Consider the following 17,760-nt stretch of genomic DNA (forward strand, 5'->3'; position numbering starts at 1 on the left):
TTTGTTTTTTTTTAAAGACCATGTATAGTATGGCGTTTAAAAAAAAAAAAAAATGACCATGTATACTAGGGCGTTTTTTTTTGTTTTTTTTCAAACGACCATGTATAGTATGGCGTTTCTTTTTTTTTTTTTTAAACGACCATGTATCGTATGCCGTTTAAAAAAACAAAAAAACAAAAACGACCATGTATACTATGGCGTTTGTTTTTTTTGTTTTTTTTTAAAGACCATGTATAGTAAGGCGTTTGTTTTTTTGTTTTTTTTCAAACTATACATGTATAGTATGGCGTTTTTTGTTTTTTTTTGTTTTTTTTAAAAAAAGCATGTATAGTAAGCCGTTTTTTTTGTTTTTATTTTTTAACGACCATGTATAGTAAGGCGTTTTTTTTTTGTTTGTTTTTTTAAACGACCATGTATAGTATGGCGTCTTTTTTTTTGTTTTTTTGTTTTTTTAAAAAAAAGCATGTATAGTAAGCCGTTTTTTTTGTTTTGTTTTTAAAACGACCATGTATAGTAAGGCGCTTTTTTTTTTTTTTTTTTTTAAACGACCATGTATACTAAGGCATTTTTTTTTTTTTTTTTTTTTAAACGACCATGTATACTAAGGCGTTTGATTTTTTGTTTTGTTTTTTTTCAAACTATACATGTATAGTATGGCGTTGTTTTTTTTAAGAAAGACCATGTATACTAAGGCGTTTTATTTATTTTATTTTTTTCCTCAAACGACCATGTATACTATGGCGTTTTTTGTTTTTTTTTAAAGACCATGTATAGTAAGGCGTTTTTTTTGTGTGTTTTTTTAAACGACCATGTATAGCAAGGCGCTTTTTTTTTCTTTTTTTAAACGACCATGTATAGTAAGGTGTTTTTTCACTTGAATTAAGCACAATTAATGGTGATTGTTTATTTGTTTATTGAAGATGCAGATGTGCCCCTGGGAAATGTTGCTCGGCCACTTGGTGTCCCAATACTTTTGACCAGGATTAGGGTTTCAAAAATGATCAGGGTGTCAAGACGTTACACTTTGACATCTTTCATACAGATATGAATGAAAGGGTCAGGTTTCAAACAAAGAATAGGGTGAAGCAGGTTGTTGCTATGGTAAGAAAAAAGTTGCACCAACTGATCAGTCACCATTTTTCCCATGTGGTCTATTTCCACTGAACTGTAACACTTGTTTCAATTGGTTTCGTTTTCCGTCAAGATTTCTCTCCTGTATGGGCGCATGCGACGAAGAAAAGCTCGCTATGATGATGTCCAGTCATGCTATGTGATCACATGGCGTGACTTGTCGCAACTTGTCTGACCTACGACAGACTGACGTCACGATGCACAACACCAGGCATGACCTCACAAAAACGTGATCAAATAAAATGACTACCGAGTGTGTCAAGCTTTTCCAGTTCGGTGAAAACGACAATGAATCATATTTTGTGGTTGTATGTGATCCTAATCAGTGCAAATTACAAACCTTCATTTAAACCCCGACTTTTTGAAACCCGAACACTTCATTAAAACCCAACTTTAAAATGTTAACCATACTTCAAAACCCTAGTACTTCGCAAATTCCAAACCCTAATTAAAAACCCTACCTTGGTCTTAAATTATTGCATTTGTAAGGATTGAGTCCAACCATGTGAGCCAATGACATACAGTACATACATGTGGATTTAATAATGTGTCTCCATAATACATAACAGACATTCCATGACGTGTGAGCATTTTGTCTTTAAAAAAAAACAAAAAACGGTGGCTAATAAACGATTGGCTTTCCGACATGTCAGGTCCACCCGTGATTGGCGGCTTTCCAGCGTGGCCGAAGACCAATCATTGCAGCTGAGCCACTTTGAGGGGGGCGGTGCTGGCGAAGTCCAGGAAGAACGGTCCTTCCTGTTTGGGCAGGAAGGTGGTGGGCACCACGTTGTACACGCCCGCAGGGACGTGCTCCACATCCATGTAGCAGAAGCCGCACCTGCGGGCACAATCCCAAAAACACGCCCACACGCCATGAAGATGATGTCATGTGGGGAAACTCAGGTGTTGCATCAAAACAATGACTGTGTTAGTTCTTGTTTCACAACTTATTAGAAATACGGACCTGTTCTTGAAACCCAAATTTGAAAGTGAAATTTCTGTTTGAAACCCTAAATCTTGTTTAATTAAAGCTATAATCCTGTCTTGAAACCCTACTTTGATTCTGTACCCCATGTTTGAAACCTTAGGCCAGGCTTGAAAGCCTAAAGATGGCTCAAAACTCCAATCTGGAACTTTAAACTAGGTTAAAACCCTCATTTGAAAACCCTATCCCTTGTTGAACATCCAAACAAGCATTAGGGATACAAATTTGGGTTTTAAAACAGGATTACGTTTAGAGATTTAAGACTGGTTAAGGTATCAAATTAGGATTTTGCCATCTTCAGGTTTTCAAGGCAAGGTTAGGGTTTCAAATTTGGGCTTCAAGATAGTGATAGCTTTTCAAGTTTTGGTTTGCTAGCTTTGGGTTTGAAACAAATATTAAGGTTTCAAGTTAGGGTTTATTTTAACTAATGAGGATAATTTGAAACCCCAACGTGGTCTTGAAAACCTGAAGATGACGCAAAATCTTAATTTGATACCATAACCATACTTGAAACCCGAAAATAAAAACCCCAAACTTGCCTTGAAAACAAAGATGACTAAATGCTAATCTGATACCATGACCAGGCTTGAAACCCTAACCTTGACTTAAAAACATAAAGATGACTCAAAGCAATCTGAAAACTCTAAACTTAATCCTGTTTTAAAACCCAAAGTTGAATCCCTAAGCCTGATTTAAAGCCCTAAACCAGGCTTGAAACCCCAATTGTGCCTTCAACCCAAATATGAGACTAATGTTCTTGAAATACTCATTTGAAACCCAAACCCTAGTTTTAAAACTCTAATTTAAAACCCTAACCCTTCCTTAAAAGCCTCATTCACGAGACATGCAAGGTTGCGAGTAAAGTGACTGCAAGTGTGTGTTGTCATACCTGTAATCGCCGCTGCTCCTTTTGGACGTTGAATTGGGGCCAGCGTCGCTTGTGGTGGACACGGTGACCATCTCGAAGCCAACGCTGTATTGCCTGAGTGAGTACACACAACGACTTGTCAGAACACGTCATGTCATATTATTCATAACAACATGTACTGTACATGTCAATGTCACTTTTACTTTCTGAACCCAAACCTGATTGTCTCAAATGGGAAAGCATTCGAAATCTGGTTCCCACCACAGAGTTAAGATAGACAAGTGTGACCCATCGGACGATGACAAAAGAGTGTCCGTCCTGAGCGGGACGTTACATCACATTGTCATCTTTTGTCCCCACTTGACGTGTTGAATAAGCAACTGTTGCTCTTGAAAGTCAACAGCAAAGAACACACACACACGTTACACAAAAGACACAGAGGCTGTAAATGAGCGTCTGGACACTTCAATCGAATTAGTAGCGGACATCTGAGCAAGTTCAAACTTGATTTGTTTGCCTCTTTAGCTGTCTGCTGCATTTATGCAAGTTGTTTTTTTAGTCATGCTGAATGTGTCCTTGCAGATAGGATATTAAGGAAGTGTTGCTTTTGAACCAATGTACCATGAAGTCATACGTTTCATAAAAATATTTGTAAAATACTTTCAAGAAGATTAGATGTATCTTTTTTTTTTTTTTTGACCAAACAGGAATTTCATGTAATATTATTGGTTTCTGAAAAAAACGTTTAATTGCTTGCTGCTTTCCAATGCAGCTAAAGAATGAACAATTTTGAGGTTTAGAAGCTGACCAGGACAAAAACGACATTTTTATTTAAGAAGTGAGGTAGGTAGCTCCCTCTGCTGGCTGTAGAAAGGCAATACAGCACTATTAGAAATACAGTTCTTGCGTTGTCTTGTAACCAAAAATTCGACTGTGGTGGCAGCGAACTCAACTCAGCTCGTTCGCAACAAGCAACAGTTCGGCAAATAGTGAACAATTATTTTTAAAAAGATGCTTGAGGCTGTTTATTGCCACTCCTAGATGAAGTTGACTGGAAAACCGAACATTACACAACAAGAATTACACACCACCACGTATTTAAAACAGCCACATAACTTTGTCCTTGAAGCGTCTGCTAGCTTAATGCTAACACGCAAAACAGCCACAAAACTTTGTCATTGGAACGTCTGCTAGCTTAATGCTAACACACAATGCAAAACGACCATTGAGAGGTTAATTCAGCAACACAGACAGAAAATATACTAATACTCACATACATACATTATATTCTTACATGCCTTTATCAAATGACAAACATTATTGCTATTTACTGAGAAATTGTGATTGGCTCCTTCTTGTATGTATGTGGAGTGTGGACGAGTTTTCTCCAGGTACATGTATTCCAGTTCCATCCCGTATTTGAAAAAATATATAAACTAGGAAGCTTGAAACCATTGAATTGCAAGTGTTCATGGAAGACAAACATATGGCAGTTGAGTTCATGGCAACCAAAAATATAGTGAACGCTCCGATAATTTCGGGGGAAGCAAGCAACCGCATGAAAGCCAAGCTTTGTCTGATAGAACTCGTCCCATAAACGCATGTAAACTGGATTTGCTCTGCCCATCCCTGCATGAAATTGCATTTAGAATTTGGGACGGCAGATCAGGAAAAGCAGCACTATCAGTGTGTTAAAATGACCCATGAGAAGTTTCAGGCTTCATAAATCACATTTCATCTTTTTGCATGCGCAAACCTAAATCAGGTCTATTTCTGTACCTGGCCACAAACAAGCTGAAAGTGTTGGAAAATTTAACAACACCTTGAAGAGTTAACTGGTCCAAAACTGATTATCTATTTTCTACAAATACCAGTAATGTATTTCAGGTCATCTAATTTTGCGATCGAAGTATCATGACAGGCAATTTAGCCATTCATAAGTGTGGTATGTGTCTTCTTGATTTTGAATGACATTCATATCAAATTAATACTTGTAGGTGCAGTGAGTCAGCATTATTGCTCTTAGTCTGTCCATTGCATGCACGGTGACAAAAGTTGAATGTACAACTATAGAAAATCCATCCATCCATTTTCCAAACCGCTTATTCCTCACAATTGTCAATGTCAAAACAAAAAAAGGAAACAAACAAAGCCACAAGATGGCTTATGTAAATCTGCATGAGGGCAGTGTGAAATCCATTGTGCACACACACATGTACTGGATTATTTCGCTGCTGAGTGTGGAACCGGGAGAAAAAGATCCTGTTGATAAAGGATGATTCAGCAACTTTCTGCACTTCTGTCCTTATCGAGTTCACATAATACATGAATAGCACATGGAAATCTGTGAACCCCAATAGGGTTCATGGTTCGCGCCACCTATGAGTATTGCTGTATGCTCCATTTCTAAGTGTTGCTGCTCCTTGTATTAAAGAAGCAGTTGTATTAAGTTTATATTTACAGTTAACATCAGTACTAGTTTCTGTTAGCCGGTTTATGAGTTTGCATAGAGGTTAGCATTAAGCTAGCATTTTGTTAGATAAAATTAGATGGTTTGGGTGAGCATTTCGGTGTTTGAGGAAGGTAAGTAGAGTCACTTAATTATACATTAAAAAATTATAAAAATGTAAACTATGAATGTTAGTGTTACCTAACTTAGTCAACTCTGACTAAGAAAGCTTCCACTACATGTTGGAGGACATCCAAACAAAGGTGCAGATGGTGGAATTTAAATGCATTTTTAGGTGGTTACAGTGGCGGCCTCATTTTTAAGGCACATTAAAGCCACCTACAGGACTGGAGTGGAACAGCGACCAACAGTTGGTTATAGTCCACTTGTATTCGATCCAGTAGCTTGAAAGAAAGAAAGAAAGAAAGAAAGAAAGAAAGAAAGAAAGAAAGAAAGAAAGAAAAAGAAAGAAAGAAAAAGAAAAGAAAGAAAGAAAGCTTGTATGTGTAGAGCCACCTATAGGCCTGGAGTGGAACAGCAATGCTGATGTATTCTCCCCAAATACAAAGAAGAAAAGAAAGATTTTGGACCAGGACAAAGATGGCGACGCTGGCGTAGCGGGTACGACTCACTGACCTGGAACCTCGCAGTTCTATGAGCAGCGGGCCGGCTCGCTCCAGCTGCAGCTGGTAGATGGGATTGTTCTTGTATGTGTCTTTGTAGTTGCCGCAGCCGCCGGCACTCGCGCTCTTCCACTGGCCGTTAATCTAAGCGCCACCACAAACACACAAAAATGACAAAAACACACAAACACATTTGTTCCTGTTTGCGTTAACTTACCCTTTTGGTGTGCGTGAAGGGATTTGGGATCTTGGAGAAGTTGAATTTGCAACCCGAGTATACCTGCAGAAAATGGACAAAAGAAATCTTGAATAAATTACAATTATTATTAATTAGCATTAGCATGGGTAGCATCTCAACACCCTTTTTCTGACTGTACATTTGAGTCTCCACAATGACTTTTTTTTTTTTTTTTTTTAAATCATTCTTTTCATCCATGTTTCTTATACGGTACGAAGTAGGGAAATTTTCTTTCCTACACTCTGGGCTCCACTTCCGCAGGTGAAGCCGCTCGCCCTTTTGCAGCACCCTAGCTCCATCCCTGGTCTTCCAGTAACAAAAGCCAGACGTGCCATTAGAGCAGCAGTATATTAAGCTGTGAAAAAAAGCATAATTTGTCTCCCTTAAATCTGTGTGTGTGTTTTTTTTCTAGCAATATCATGATAATATTGATCATTCGGTCACTATTATCGTGATATTCATCATGTCTTATAGGGATGGCATGGTCATAGCTTTGATATAAAAACAACCCAAATTCAAGTGTTGGTTATGTAAGCTACACACAATGCACATCTTAGAATGAAACTGTGAATAAAAGCACAAAAACAACAAGAACAAAGACAGCCTGTGGAGCAGAACAAACGTTATTGGACGAGGAGAATTTGGGTGTTTTCGCATCAAATCTGCTCTGAAAGATCAAATATGACTCGCGCCCAACGGAGATTTATTCTCAAAAACACTTTTCCGCCCAGACAAATCCAAAGAAGCTTCCACGAATCCCTCTAGTGGGTTCTCTACACAAAGGTGAAATTCAAAACTGGCTTTCTGTGCGCAAGCAACGTGAGAAAGTTTTTCTTTTTGCACGATTTTTCATCTCCTACCCTCAGCGTGTAGTTGATGGTGTTCTGCTTCTCGTACTGCGACACCACCAGCGTGAAGGTGTGCGACCCGGCGCCGGTCAGACGGATCTTGGTCAGGTAGTGCGGGCTGTTGATCCGAATGCCGTCGATGTAGGGAGGCGGCTCGGCTGACACAAGAGAAATCAGATTTGAGATCAATGGACACATCAGTAGCCACATCTTATTGCTCACAAATGTATTTATTAACTGATTATTATTAATCTCATTTAGCTTCTGAAAAAAATGATATTGCGATAATTGTTTCAGCTTCCTGTGCTATGTATCACTCATTAGCTATGAGCTACATTCATATAAAATAGGTCATACTGTATTCATAGCAATGCGTCACACTGGGCCATGTGCCATATTAAAGTGCTTAGTAACTCGTTCAGTCCTATGCGTCACATGTAGATGTTATTCCTCCTGTTCCTAGGATATATTGACATGCTATCTGGGTCATTAATCTGCTTGTCATATTCATAGGGATGTAACGATAATGGCAATATTGTGATATTAAAACTGCCACAATATATTGTCGTCGTCATGTCACAATATTAAAAGCACATCTGTTAAAAGAAAAAAGTCTGATTGCAGTTGTAGCACCATCTGGTGGCTAGTTTTTTTTTTTAGTGGAGTTTAATTTTCATAAGGCATGTTTTGGCCCTTCTATATTTCAAATCCACCCTAATGGTCAGATGAAGGGGAAATGTAACCAAGTCAATATGTGGAGGAACTCAATGTGTGTTTGCATTAGCAAGTAAGTACCTCAATAATTCTAGTTTGTTTTTATATGTATTTATATTTAATATTTTTCTATTGCTGTATTGTACAAGAGCACAATATTGTGTTTTTTTTTTTAGTATGAGCACTTTTTTTTTTTTTTTTTTTTAAACAATATTGTGACCTTTTTTTGTATAACCAACCTCCCCACAATATTGTGATATTATTGCATTGTCAACTTCATATCATGATATTGTATTGTGACTTTGGATATCGTTACATCCCTATATATTCATGCACGATATGTTGTATTTTTTTTTTTTTCCCCCCGGCAAAATAAATGAAAATTACATTTTTTTTTTTGTATTCAACTGTCTTGACTAATTTTACACATCATATGTGCAAGAACACGGAACCATTTTGTCCTTAATTAACTAAGAGATAAAACAAAGTTTTGACAATACTGTCAGCTGTTCATAGTATTTTGGTTACTATGTACAATATCGTTATGATATCGTTGTTGCATTTGAGGATTTGGTTCACCCTTTTCATACTGCATTAATTTAGCAGGGCGCAGTGCACTGTCACCAAATCCTTTCCTTGTGTATACATCACCTGTTTTGAGGAAGTCGGTAACGACCAATCATGGCCCAGGAAATAGGTAAGCCATGATTGGTTGTTACCTACTTCCTCAAAACAGGTGAGGTCATCAATGTCATCTTCAGTCGACAGCACGTGAATAAAAAATCATTTTTAAAGGTCTTAATTGGACATGAAAATTAATGAAGTCAAATTAATTATTGACAAAATATGAACTTTTGACTGCTGAAAATGGCTCACTGAGTCAAGTATCCCTTTATTAATAACACAGGAAAAGGTCAGACCTGGATAGTAAACCTTCTTCCCGTCCGTCTTGTAAACAACCAACGTGATGAACTCTCGGTTCTGCGCAAAGTCTTCCTGTATCACAAAAAAAAACCAACAACACACATCTGATGAAGCATTTGTGAGACCAAGTCCTCTTCCCTTCTCTCTGCGCTACCTTGTCGGTGATATGTCTGGATAGCAGCACCCACACTGCAGCGCCCCCTGCTGGACACTGCACCTCCAGCTTGTACTGTGGGTTGTTGGCTAAACTGTAGACGTCCTTGACTGGGCCTTGCTTTCCATCCCAGCTGCTGCACGGCACACAAAATGCACAAGACACATTTCAGGATGGGCACGGTCGGGTAGTTTTTTTTGTTATTTTAGTTTTTTGCTATAGTTGTTGCGTTTGCACACAAACCTGTGAATGCAGGTGGATTCTTTAAAGAGGGACGGGTTCCAGCTCAGGTAAATGACATCATAGTACTGACACAAGTCCTCCCAGGCGATCCAAAACACACCTGAAGAGATAAAGTATGATTTAGGGATATTGGACATTTTGACAAATATCGGTATCAGACTTAAAATAATAAAATAAAATAATAATAATATATATCTGACGGCCCATAAAAGTTAAAATCTGAAACCATTTTAACATCAGGGAACTATTGAAATTTTCAGTTAACTTTATAAGAAATGCTGCTGACGCTACGAACATTCTAAAACCTTTTGCTTGATATTAAAACAATGAAATGTGAAAGTTTAAGATTTCGGGTATTTTTAAATTTTAGAAAAAAATATTTACTGTTGAAAACTAGAGAGTTCCATTTAACTTTTTAAGACTTACTGATAATCTTGGGAGATCCCTGAACATTTGTTTTTTTTATAGAAATTTAAAATTAATTCTATTGTCTGATTAAAAACAAAATCCAAATTTGGAACAGTCTGAAAAATTATTCAATAAACATGCTTTAAGGCATTACAATAAAGTCAAGATCAGCATTTGTATTTTAAAAAAATTTGACGCAAATATTTTTTTCCCCCTTATTGAAAATGAATATTAGCTGCAAATATCGGTTATCGATAATCTGCAATAGTTTCAACTTTCAACCATGAAAAACCATATTGGTATATCTCCAATAATTTGTTGTGGTATTGGTATTAGTGCTGTCACTATCAAATATTTTTAGAATCGATTGATTATTCAATCGATTTATCAACTAATCATATTCATTTTAATTCTTCATTAAATATTAATCAATTAATTTTAACAGCACTAATTTATATAAATGGACATTTTAGAAGTTAGCCTGCGATTTACACCCTTTCTATCAACAAGTCAAGCAAAACGTCATCACCCCCATCCTGATACCATTATCAAACTTCTGCGCCGTCTTGGGGTCAAAGTTGAGGTATTTGAGGAGCTCGGGAGTCCAGTTCTTCTCGTCGCGCTCGCTGTAGCGCCCCTTCCATCGCAAGTGGCTCCACGGGTTCTTCAGCTGGAGGAAGCGCATGCTCTACGAGAGGCGGCGGGTCAGGTGGACAACTTTTGCTCCTGATGCTGCTTTTTTTGCGGACGTCTGACCTTGTATTCCCTGATGTCGAGGACTGCATAGGCGTGAGTTGGCACCAGGCCCCATTGCTCCCCTTCCTCCTCCGTCATCACGCCGGTCGCCGTGGTGATGAGGACGTCGCCCCTGTGGAACCTGCAGAGACCTCACGTTCGGAAAACGACAAGACGAGCAAAGTCGACGTGAAAAGCGAGGCGACCTCTGGAAGAGCATGCGGAAAGTGTCGTCCTTGCTGAAGGACTGATTGTCCGAGTGCATGGCGATGCGTTCGGGGATCCAGCCGGTGAGCGCGTGAAGATCGATGTTCTGAGGGGGAAAAAAAAGCAGATCATGAGAAACGCACGGAGAAGGAGGTGAGCGGAAGACGTAGAAAGCGTAACGCCGCCTACCGAGTTGGATCCGGGGAAGTCGTAGCCGCCCATCACCTTCATGTAGGCCTTCTCGATGAGGGACACCCAAAGCTCGTTCTTGTTGCTGGAGTATGAGCACAGCAGCTCGCCGCCGCGGTCCACCGGCAGGAAGTCGTCGATGATCACCTGCGCAAGAAGAGGAGACACGCCATCGGTGGCTCTGTCTGTCTTTCTCTTCTTTTCTGTACGACGCCTTTACCTTCCGGGGAACGCCGTTGATGTGCAGCTTAACCATGTACTTCCCACACGGGTTGTACTCGGGCTCGCCGCGTCGGTTCTGAGGGTAGATGATGCTGAAAAACACATCAGCACGACATGTCAGGATGTGATGGATTTTATTCTGGTGGCAACTTTTCGGTTAAGGTGATTTAGCCATAAAATAAAATAAAATGACTCAAAAATCAATGCAATCAAAATTTCCCCTTTGTTTATTGAAAAAGAAAATGACACTGATTTTATTTCAAAAGTTTTTTTATTTAACCTTTATGGGATTTGCTTTATTATCCTTTCCAGGTACCAAAGAAGCTTATTTAAGCAACTTTTTCCCCCTAGCATCAACATGCTTCAATTTCTACAAAAATAAGACAAATATATATTTTTTTCACAAATAATATTAAAATAAGTACTTTCCCTCAAAAAAAAAAGAGCTTTACTTTGAAAAGTTTTTGCTTCTGCCTACACCCTTTCGGTTGCATATTACGTACGGAATTTGTTTTTTCACCATGTTGAATTTTTTTTAATTTGCCAATGAACTGAATACAAATTTTCATAAAAAAAAAAAAAATCTTTTCGTCTAGGTCTACAACTAATTATTATTTTAGTAATTGATAAATTAATTAATTAATTGATTGATTAATTAATTAATTAATGTCGATGAATCAGATTTTAAAAAAGTTTTAAGTTCCATCCCTTTTAACCCAAAACAGGCCACTCCAGATTGACAGTGCAGAAAATATACTAATAAATAAATAAATAAACTAATTTTCAAAATTAATTGATTTTAAATTAATTTTCAGCATTTTGTGCTTTGGTTTGTAACATGTCAGAAAACCTGCACAAAAAAAAGACAATTGTTTTTCAAAGTAAAAACACATATTTGCAAATATTCATATTATTTATTATTATTATTTTTGAAGAAAAGAAATACAAATCAATCTGCATTCATGAAGGACTACAGAAATCTGAGAAGATTTACTGAGAACTCTAAATGACCATTCAATTATCAAATTAAATATTCAATAATTTGAGAATCAATTAGTTGTGAATTAATTGTTTCACCTCTGCTTTTGTCAAAAACAAAAATACGTGCATAAACACTATAGACGTTGAAAACGTTTCTCAATTGGCAATGTTGACTGCGCTTTAGTAAAGTAGTCAGCTTTGTTTTGTGGCCATGTTGTTAGTGTAAGCCATGTATATGAACTATGGAAGCTGCGAAAAAAAATGAAATTTTGAAAAATCATCCAGCGCAATAAACTTAATAAAGATGAAATTGATTAATCGCGCAGCTGCTAGCTAGCAAAATGGCTGTCATGTTTTTCACCAAAAGGTAGGATATCCCTTTTTAATCTTTTTTTTGGTTGTACTAAACCATTTGATTTATTCCAGTGTTTTAGCCGTGATAACATTTTTAGAGAGGAATATTGATACTATTTGACACTTATTACGATGCTAAAATCGTGAGGAACTTTGTTCCAACATTTAGCTGGTCAGGAGGAGATATGGAGATGGGTGAGAGCTGACGCTAAAATGAAGTCAAGCCAAGTGAGAGAGGACTCAATGGAAGAGATTTGAGATTTGAACCATTCCTTCGCACCAATATACAAATTTAACGTCTTACGTCATTCAAACTACCTGGTGATGAGTTTCTTGTTGTAGCGTCTCTCGTAGGCGGCGCTGATAGCGAGCGAGGCTATGAAGGAACAGTCGGACACCACCGTCTGCACGACAAAGCGCTCGTGTGAACCCAAAAGCAAAGTTGAGTAAGAGAGAGATGGAAAAGAGTCACCGTTGCGGACCTGCTTGATGCTGAAGCTGGACACGGACATGATCATGGTGGGACTGGTGCAGATCTCGTCGGGTCGGACCCAGCGGGAGAAGATGACTTTCTGCTTTGGCGACAGAGCCAGGGTGCCAGATTTGTCCCTGGTGCGAAGAATAAAGACAAAAAAAAAAAAAAAAAAAAAGACATTGTAACATCTAACAGATGATGACGCCGCCGAAGACTTGACTCACGAGAAAGGCACGGGAAAGGCGAAGCGCTCCTTGAGGTCCACGCTCATGAAGGGAACGTAGGCGATGCCGTTGATTGTTGACGTGCTCCTGCAAAGGCGTCAAGATGTCAGTCGCAAAAAAATAAATAAATACATAAATAAATAAATAAAATACTAGGGGTGTCAAAATTAGTGGCTTCATTTTGAGTTCATTTAAAGTTCCTTTGATGCCACAATATTTTTTTTAACGCGTGAATAATGACCGTCCCTTACTTGGGGGAATTAGGGGGAATTCCAGTCGCAATGCAGCAGACACATCCACATAAATTTAATAATAATGGACATATTTGTGGAGACAGTGGTCAAGTTGTTTTTTTACTATTTTAAAAATGTATCAAATTTCACAAGTTACTTCATGTTAAAGATTAGATTGCTCTTAATTTGAAAAGAAAAATACACTGAGCTATCACCAACATCTTACAAAAGCACTTATGCCATCTAGTGGCAGAAAAATTACCCCAACACAACTCAATTTCACATTCATTTCATTTTTTTTTTTACAGTACATCTTTTTAAGTTTAACTCAGTATTATAAATTATTATGAAATTACTGTATCGATGACTAAGAAATGTAGCCATATTTCTATTAGTTTAAATTTTTTCTAGGGAAGCACCAATTGATTGGCCCTGATTTCCTTAATTTTGGGAGATTGGTGATTGGCCGATCCCTTAAAAATGAACCGATCTTTTCCACCACCTCCTCAGAGGTCTGAAAAAGTCAGTCACTGTCCTCTTCTGCTGAGATGACTAATGGGATTTTCGTTTGTAATTGAGAGAACTACTTCATGTGCAGTTAAAACAACCAATTTGTATTATTTCGCCAATATTGTTCAATGTTAAACAAGATTGGAACACTGAAGGTATATGCTGCTTGTAATGAAAAAAATTAAAGAACGGTATAGGCAAAAATCGGGATCGGCAGGTCAGACATTTTAAAAGATTGCAATCGGTGTACCCCTAATTTTTTCCACTTTTATATTAACTCATTCAAGCCCAAAAACATGTAAAAACGTTTTTAATACTTTGTCATTCACTCCCAAAAATGTGTTTACGCGTTTTTTTTTTTTTTTATGCTAGAGCATGCAGAAGGCTTTGATGCAGTTTCTGACAGAAAGAAGTGGCTTAAAGCAATGGTAGTTATTAAAAACACGGCCAGCAGGTGGCAGCAGAGAATAAGAGATCAGCCAGGGCCATGTTGCAACAAGCTGTTTGTCAATGTTTTCACCAGCAATGTGAATATTGATGAAACTGAGGGAACATATACAAATATATTTTTTTTTCCTGATGAAAGAAGAGACTCCAATCTTTCTTTTTGTAGGTTCCATGTTTTTATGGCAATAGAACACAATATTCTGTGGGCCTTGCAAAATCTGTCAAAAGGGGCTTTCTTCAATGAGAATGGCCGGAGTCAATGAGTTAACAAGAGTGTGAAAACTTCGGGGGAAAAAAAACATTTAGAACAGACCTAAAATTTGCAATTAATCCAGAGTTAACTATTGAAGTGATGTGATTTAAAATTTTAATTGCCCAACACCCCTAAAAAATAAATTTAGGAACACACAGAAATGAGGAGAACATGTAGAATATCATAAGGAACACATGCAGAAGAATGTAAGGAAAACACGACTGACCTGAGGACCTCGATCTCGTCGGACGAGTATCGCTGGCCGTGTGGTTCACTGGACTGGACGGCCCTCATCGGCTGAGGTTGCGGGCGGTCGTTGAGGGAAAAGTCGGGACCCAGTGGGAAAAACTGGCGGACGGGTGCCGACGGGCCGGGCTTCACCCCGGACGATCCCGCCCTGTCCTGAGTCTGTGACAGGCGAGACTTGGACTGAGACTTGAGACCTTCCGCCCTGAGGGACACCGCAAGATTTTAATCACGTCACATCAATGACGGAAGAAACACGAAACACGTGAACTTCCAGGACAAACCGTTCACAAACATTTGCAAGTGCGCTGTTGAAACCAACCTGTCTAAAGCCTGATGGGCCAACTGCTTCAGTTTGGTCTGCATAGCCTGGTCGGACGTCTCGTTGGACTGTGAAGAAAATGAAGAGACACATGTAAGAACATTCCGAAGAAGACGAGTCCGATTACCGACCGTCTTGATGCAGAGCTCTACGGCCTGAGTGTAGAGCTCCACGGCTTCATCGTCATTTCCCTTGTCGTCCTCCTCAAAGGCCTGCGTGACCAGGAAGTGGGCGCGCTCCAGGTCCACCTGATGACGAGACTTGAGCGGGTCGCTCTTCTGAGCTTCCGCTGCGCTCACTGGCGGGAAAAGGCAGACATTTTAGGATGGTGGAATTGGAAAACAACACCAACAGGGACCGACTGAAAATGGCACATTTCACTCTTTTTATAATATCAAACTTTATTATGTGTTGCCATAATACATTTTTATTTAAATACTAATTTTCAAACAGCCAAAAAAAAAAGAAAAGTTTACATTTGCCCATAAAGGCTTTTGGTGAAAAACATAGAAGCAACATGATAATGCTTTCACTTTAGAGAAACATCCTTCCTTCCCATCACAACTAATAGCAGAAAAAGTTGACTGCTACAATAAAAAAAAAAAATGTAACCCACCCAGTTTGTTTCCGCAACACCCATGCACACACATGAATACTTAGCGTGTGAGGGCAGTCACGGAAAAACCAAGTCAGACAGTCTATGAGCAAACACTTCCTTGTAAGCAAGTCTGACGAATGTTGTCACTAACATTCACACACAAATATCCTGCTTGAAACATTGAATACAAACAAAAAATATTACATGCACGATTATTTGCTAATAAAAAAAGATAACTAATACACATATTTCACTTCATAATTGTCCATAAAACGATTGTGAGGCAGGCAAGTGGTGATAGGAGGGGGACTTTACAAGTGGGTGTTGATTATTATTATGTTTTGTTTTATAAAGGGCCTTAATGAGTTTGGAGTGTTGTTTGTGTGTGACTGAGATGGACTTACACGCGTTGTGGAGGGTCTGCACTCGATCCAGGTACTCGTTGACTTTGTCCTGGATGCCCTCCATCTTGGATCCCGCCATACCGGCGTAGATGAGGGCTTGGGCGGCCTCCTGAAGCGAACAAATCAGATTTCTTCAACACGGAGGTGGTCGACTGACTCTTGCACGCACATTGCTGACGAGGAAGAAGCTGACATTCGCTCCGCGTACTCACCTTATAGTAAAACGTCGCCTCGTTGTATTTGCCATTCTGGTCGTAGGTGACCGCCGTTTTGGCGAATTTAATCGCGTCCAGCTCCAACGCTATGCTGTCCATTCTCAACACAACTTGTTGTTGACTGGGGGGGGGAGACTACAACAAGCTAGCCGCGAAAACACACTGTTAATTCCGTTTACGTGGACCGCAGGTAACTTCACGGAAGCGCACGCAACACGGCAACATAATGGCGTTAATGTAAAACTAATGTCACGGATCTTATGGCCATCGCTGCCCGGGTGAAGTCAATCTTTCTTTGCCGCTTTTGACAGACGTTCACCGGGTCAAAACAAGCGCCGTTGCTTCCGGGAACGCGGATCGCGCACGCGCAGTAGGGAATGTGGTCGAAAGTACATGTGACGTTCAGGAACTTCAGGTAGTGTACAAGACTAAAAATTTTAAACCTCGGTAACCTTTCGTGGAGGCGGCTAGAAGACGGTAGCATAATGGAGTTGATGTAAATCGTACAAGAATAACGTTCCTTGTCGTCATCGCTTTCGTTTTCGCTTTTTACGTCAAAACAAGCAAGTTTCAAGGAATACAGTCGGCGCAGGGGCAATGAGGAAGGCAAGCAAAACATGAGGCGTTCATGGTTCATGTCGGCGGGCGAGGGTGGGTGAGTGAGATGGGGAAATAATAATAAATAATAGCAGGTTACTTACAGGGCGGCACGGTAGTCTAGTGGTTAGCACGTCCGCTTCCCAGTTCTGAGGTCTCCGGTTCGAGTCCAGGCTCGGACCTTCCTGGGTGGAGTTTGCATGTTCTCCCCGTGCCCGCGTGGGTCTTCTCCGGGTACTCCGGTCTCCTCCCACATTCCAAAAGACATGCATGGCAGGTTAATTGGGCGCTCCGAATTGTCCCTAGGTGTGCGTGTGAGTGTGGATGGTTGTTCGTCTCTGTGTGCCCTGCGATTGGTTGGCAACCAGTCCAGGGTGTCCCCCGCCTACTGCCCAGAGCCAGCTGAGATAGGCGCCAGCAGTCCCCGCGACCCTTGTGAGGAATAAGCGGTCAAGAAAATGGATGGATGGAAGGTTACTTACATGTTATTTCTAGTTAGAGTAAGAATTGGGACAGTATCATTTGTCGAACTACATTTTAATTATTTTAATATATTTCAATAGAGGCGGCACGGTAGTTGACTGGTTAGCACGTCCGCTTCCCAGTTCTGAGGTCTCCGGTTCGAGTCCAGGCTCGGACCTTCCTGGGTGGACTTTGCATGTTCTCCCCGTGCCCGCGTGGGTCTTCTCCGGGTACTCCGGTCTCCTCCCACATTCCAAAGACATGCATGGTAGGTTAATTGGGCGCTCCGAATTGTCCCTAGGTGTGCTTGTAAGTGTGGATGGTTGTTCGTCTCTGTGTGCCCTGCGATTGGTTGGCAACCGGTCCGGGATGTCCCCTGCCTACTGCCCAGAGGCAGAGGCAGAGGCAGAGGCCGGCTGAGATAGGCGCCAGCAGCCCCCGCGACCCTTGTGAGGAATAAGCGGTCAAGAAAATGGATGGATGGATATTTCAATAGGT

General features: G+C 39.8%; 1 protein-coding gene across 3 annotated transcripts; it reads right to left on the minus strand.

Annotated features, from left to right (window-relative positions):
• Positions 1 to 889: 889 nt before the first annotated feature.
• Positions 890 to 16,649, minus strand: capn7 (calpain 7). Of its 3 annotated transcripts, XM_077527566.1 has the most exons (21): positions 16,201 to 16,644; positions 15,989 to 16,097; positions 15,118 to 15,284; positions 14,987 to 15,054; positions 14,645 to 14,869; positions 12,976 to 13,062; positions 12,759 to 12,885; positions 12,595 to 12,680; positions 10,940 to 11,033; positions 10,720 to 10,866; positions 10,530 to 10,636; positions 10,345 to 10,465; positions 10,132 to 10,276; positions 9,181 to 9,280; positions 8,938 to 9,073; positions 8,780 to 8,855; positions 7,158 to 7,303; positions 6,277 to 6,339; positions 6,073 to 6,203; positions 3,009 to 3,101; positions 890 to 1,972 (listed from the first exon to the last, which is right to left on the minus strand). In XM_077527566.1, the coding sequence occupies exons 1-21, from the start codon at positions 16,300 to 16,302 to the stop codon at positions 1,828 to 1,830; spliced, it is 2,475 nt and encodes an 824-aa protein (XP_077383692.1). In that variant the 5' UTR covers positions 16,303 to 16,644; the 3' UTR covers positions 890 to 1,827. The 3 variants fall into 3 exon arrangements, 1 of the variants encoding a protein (XP_077383692.1); XR_013284379.1 differs by lacking the exons at positions 890 to 1,972; positions 3,009 to 3,101 and adding an exon at positions 6,537 to 6,652 and having other exon boundaries at positions 6,122 to 6,203; positions 16,201 to 16,649; XR_013284378.1 differs by lacking the exons at positions 890 to 1,972; positions 3,009 to 3,101; positions 6,073 to 6,203 and adding an exon at positions 6,532 to 6,652 and having other exon boundaries at positions 6,277 to 6,338; positions 16,201 to 16,649.
• Between the last annotated feature and the right edge of the window lie 1,111 nt (positions 16,650 to 17,760).

The sequence above is a fragment of the Festucalex cinctus genome, chromosome 7 (genome assembly GCF_051991245.1).
Source record: "Festucalex cinctus isolate MCC-2025b chromosome 7, RoL_Fcin_1.0, whole genome shotgun sequence".
Taxonomy (NCBI): Eukaryota; Metazoa; Chordata; class Actinopteri; order Syngnathiformes; family Syngnathidae; genus Festucalex; species Festucalex cinctus.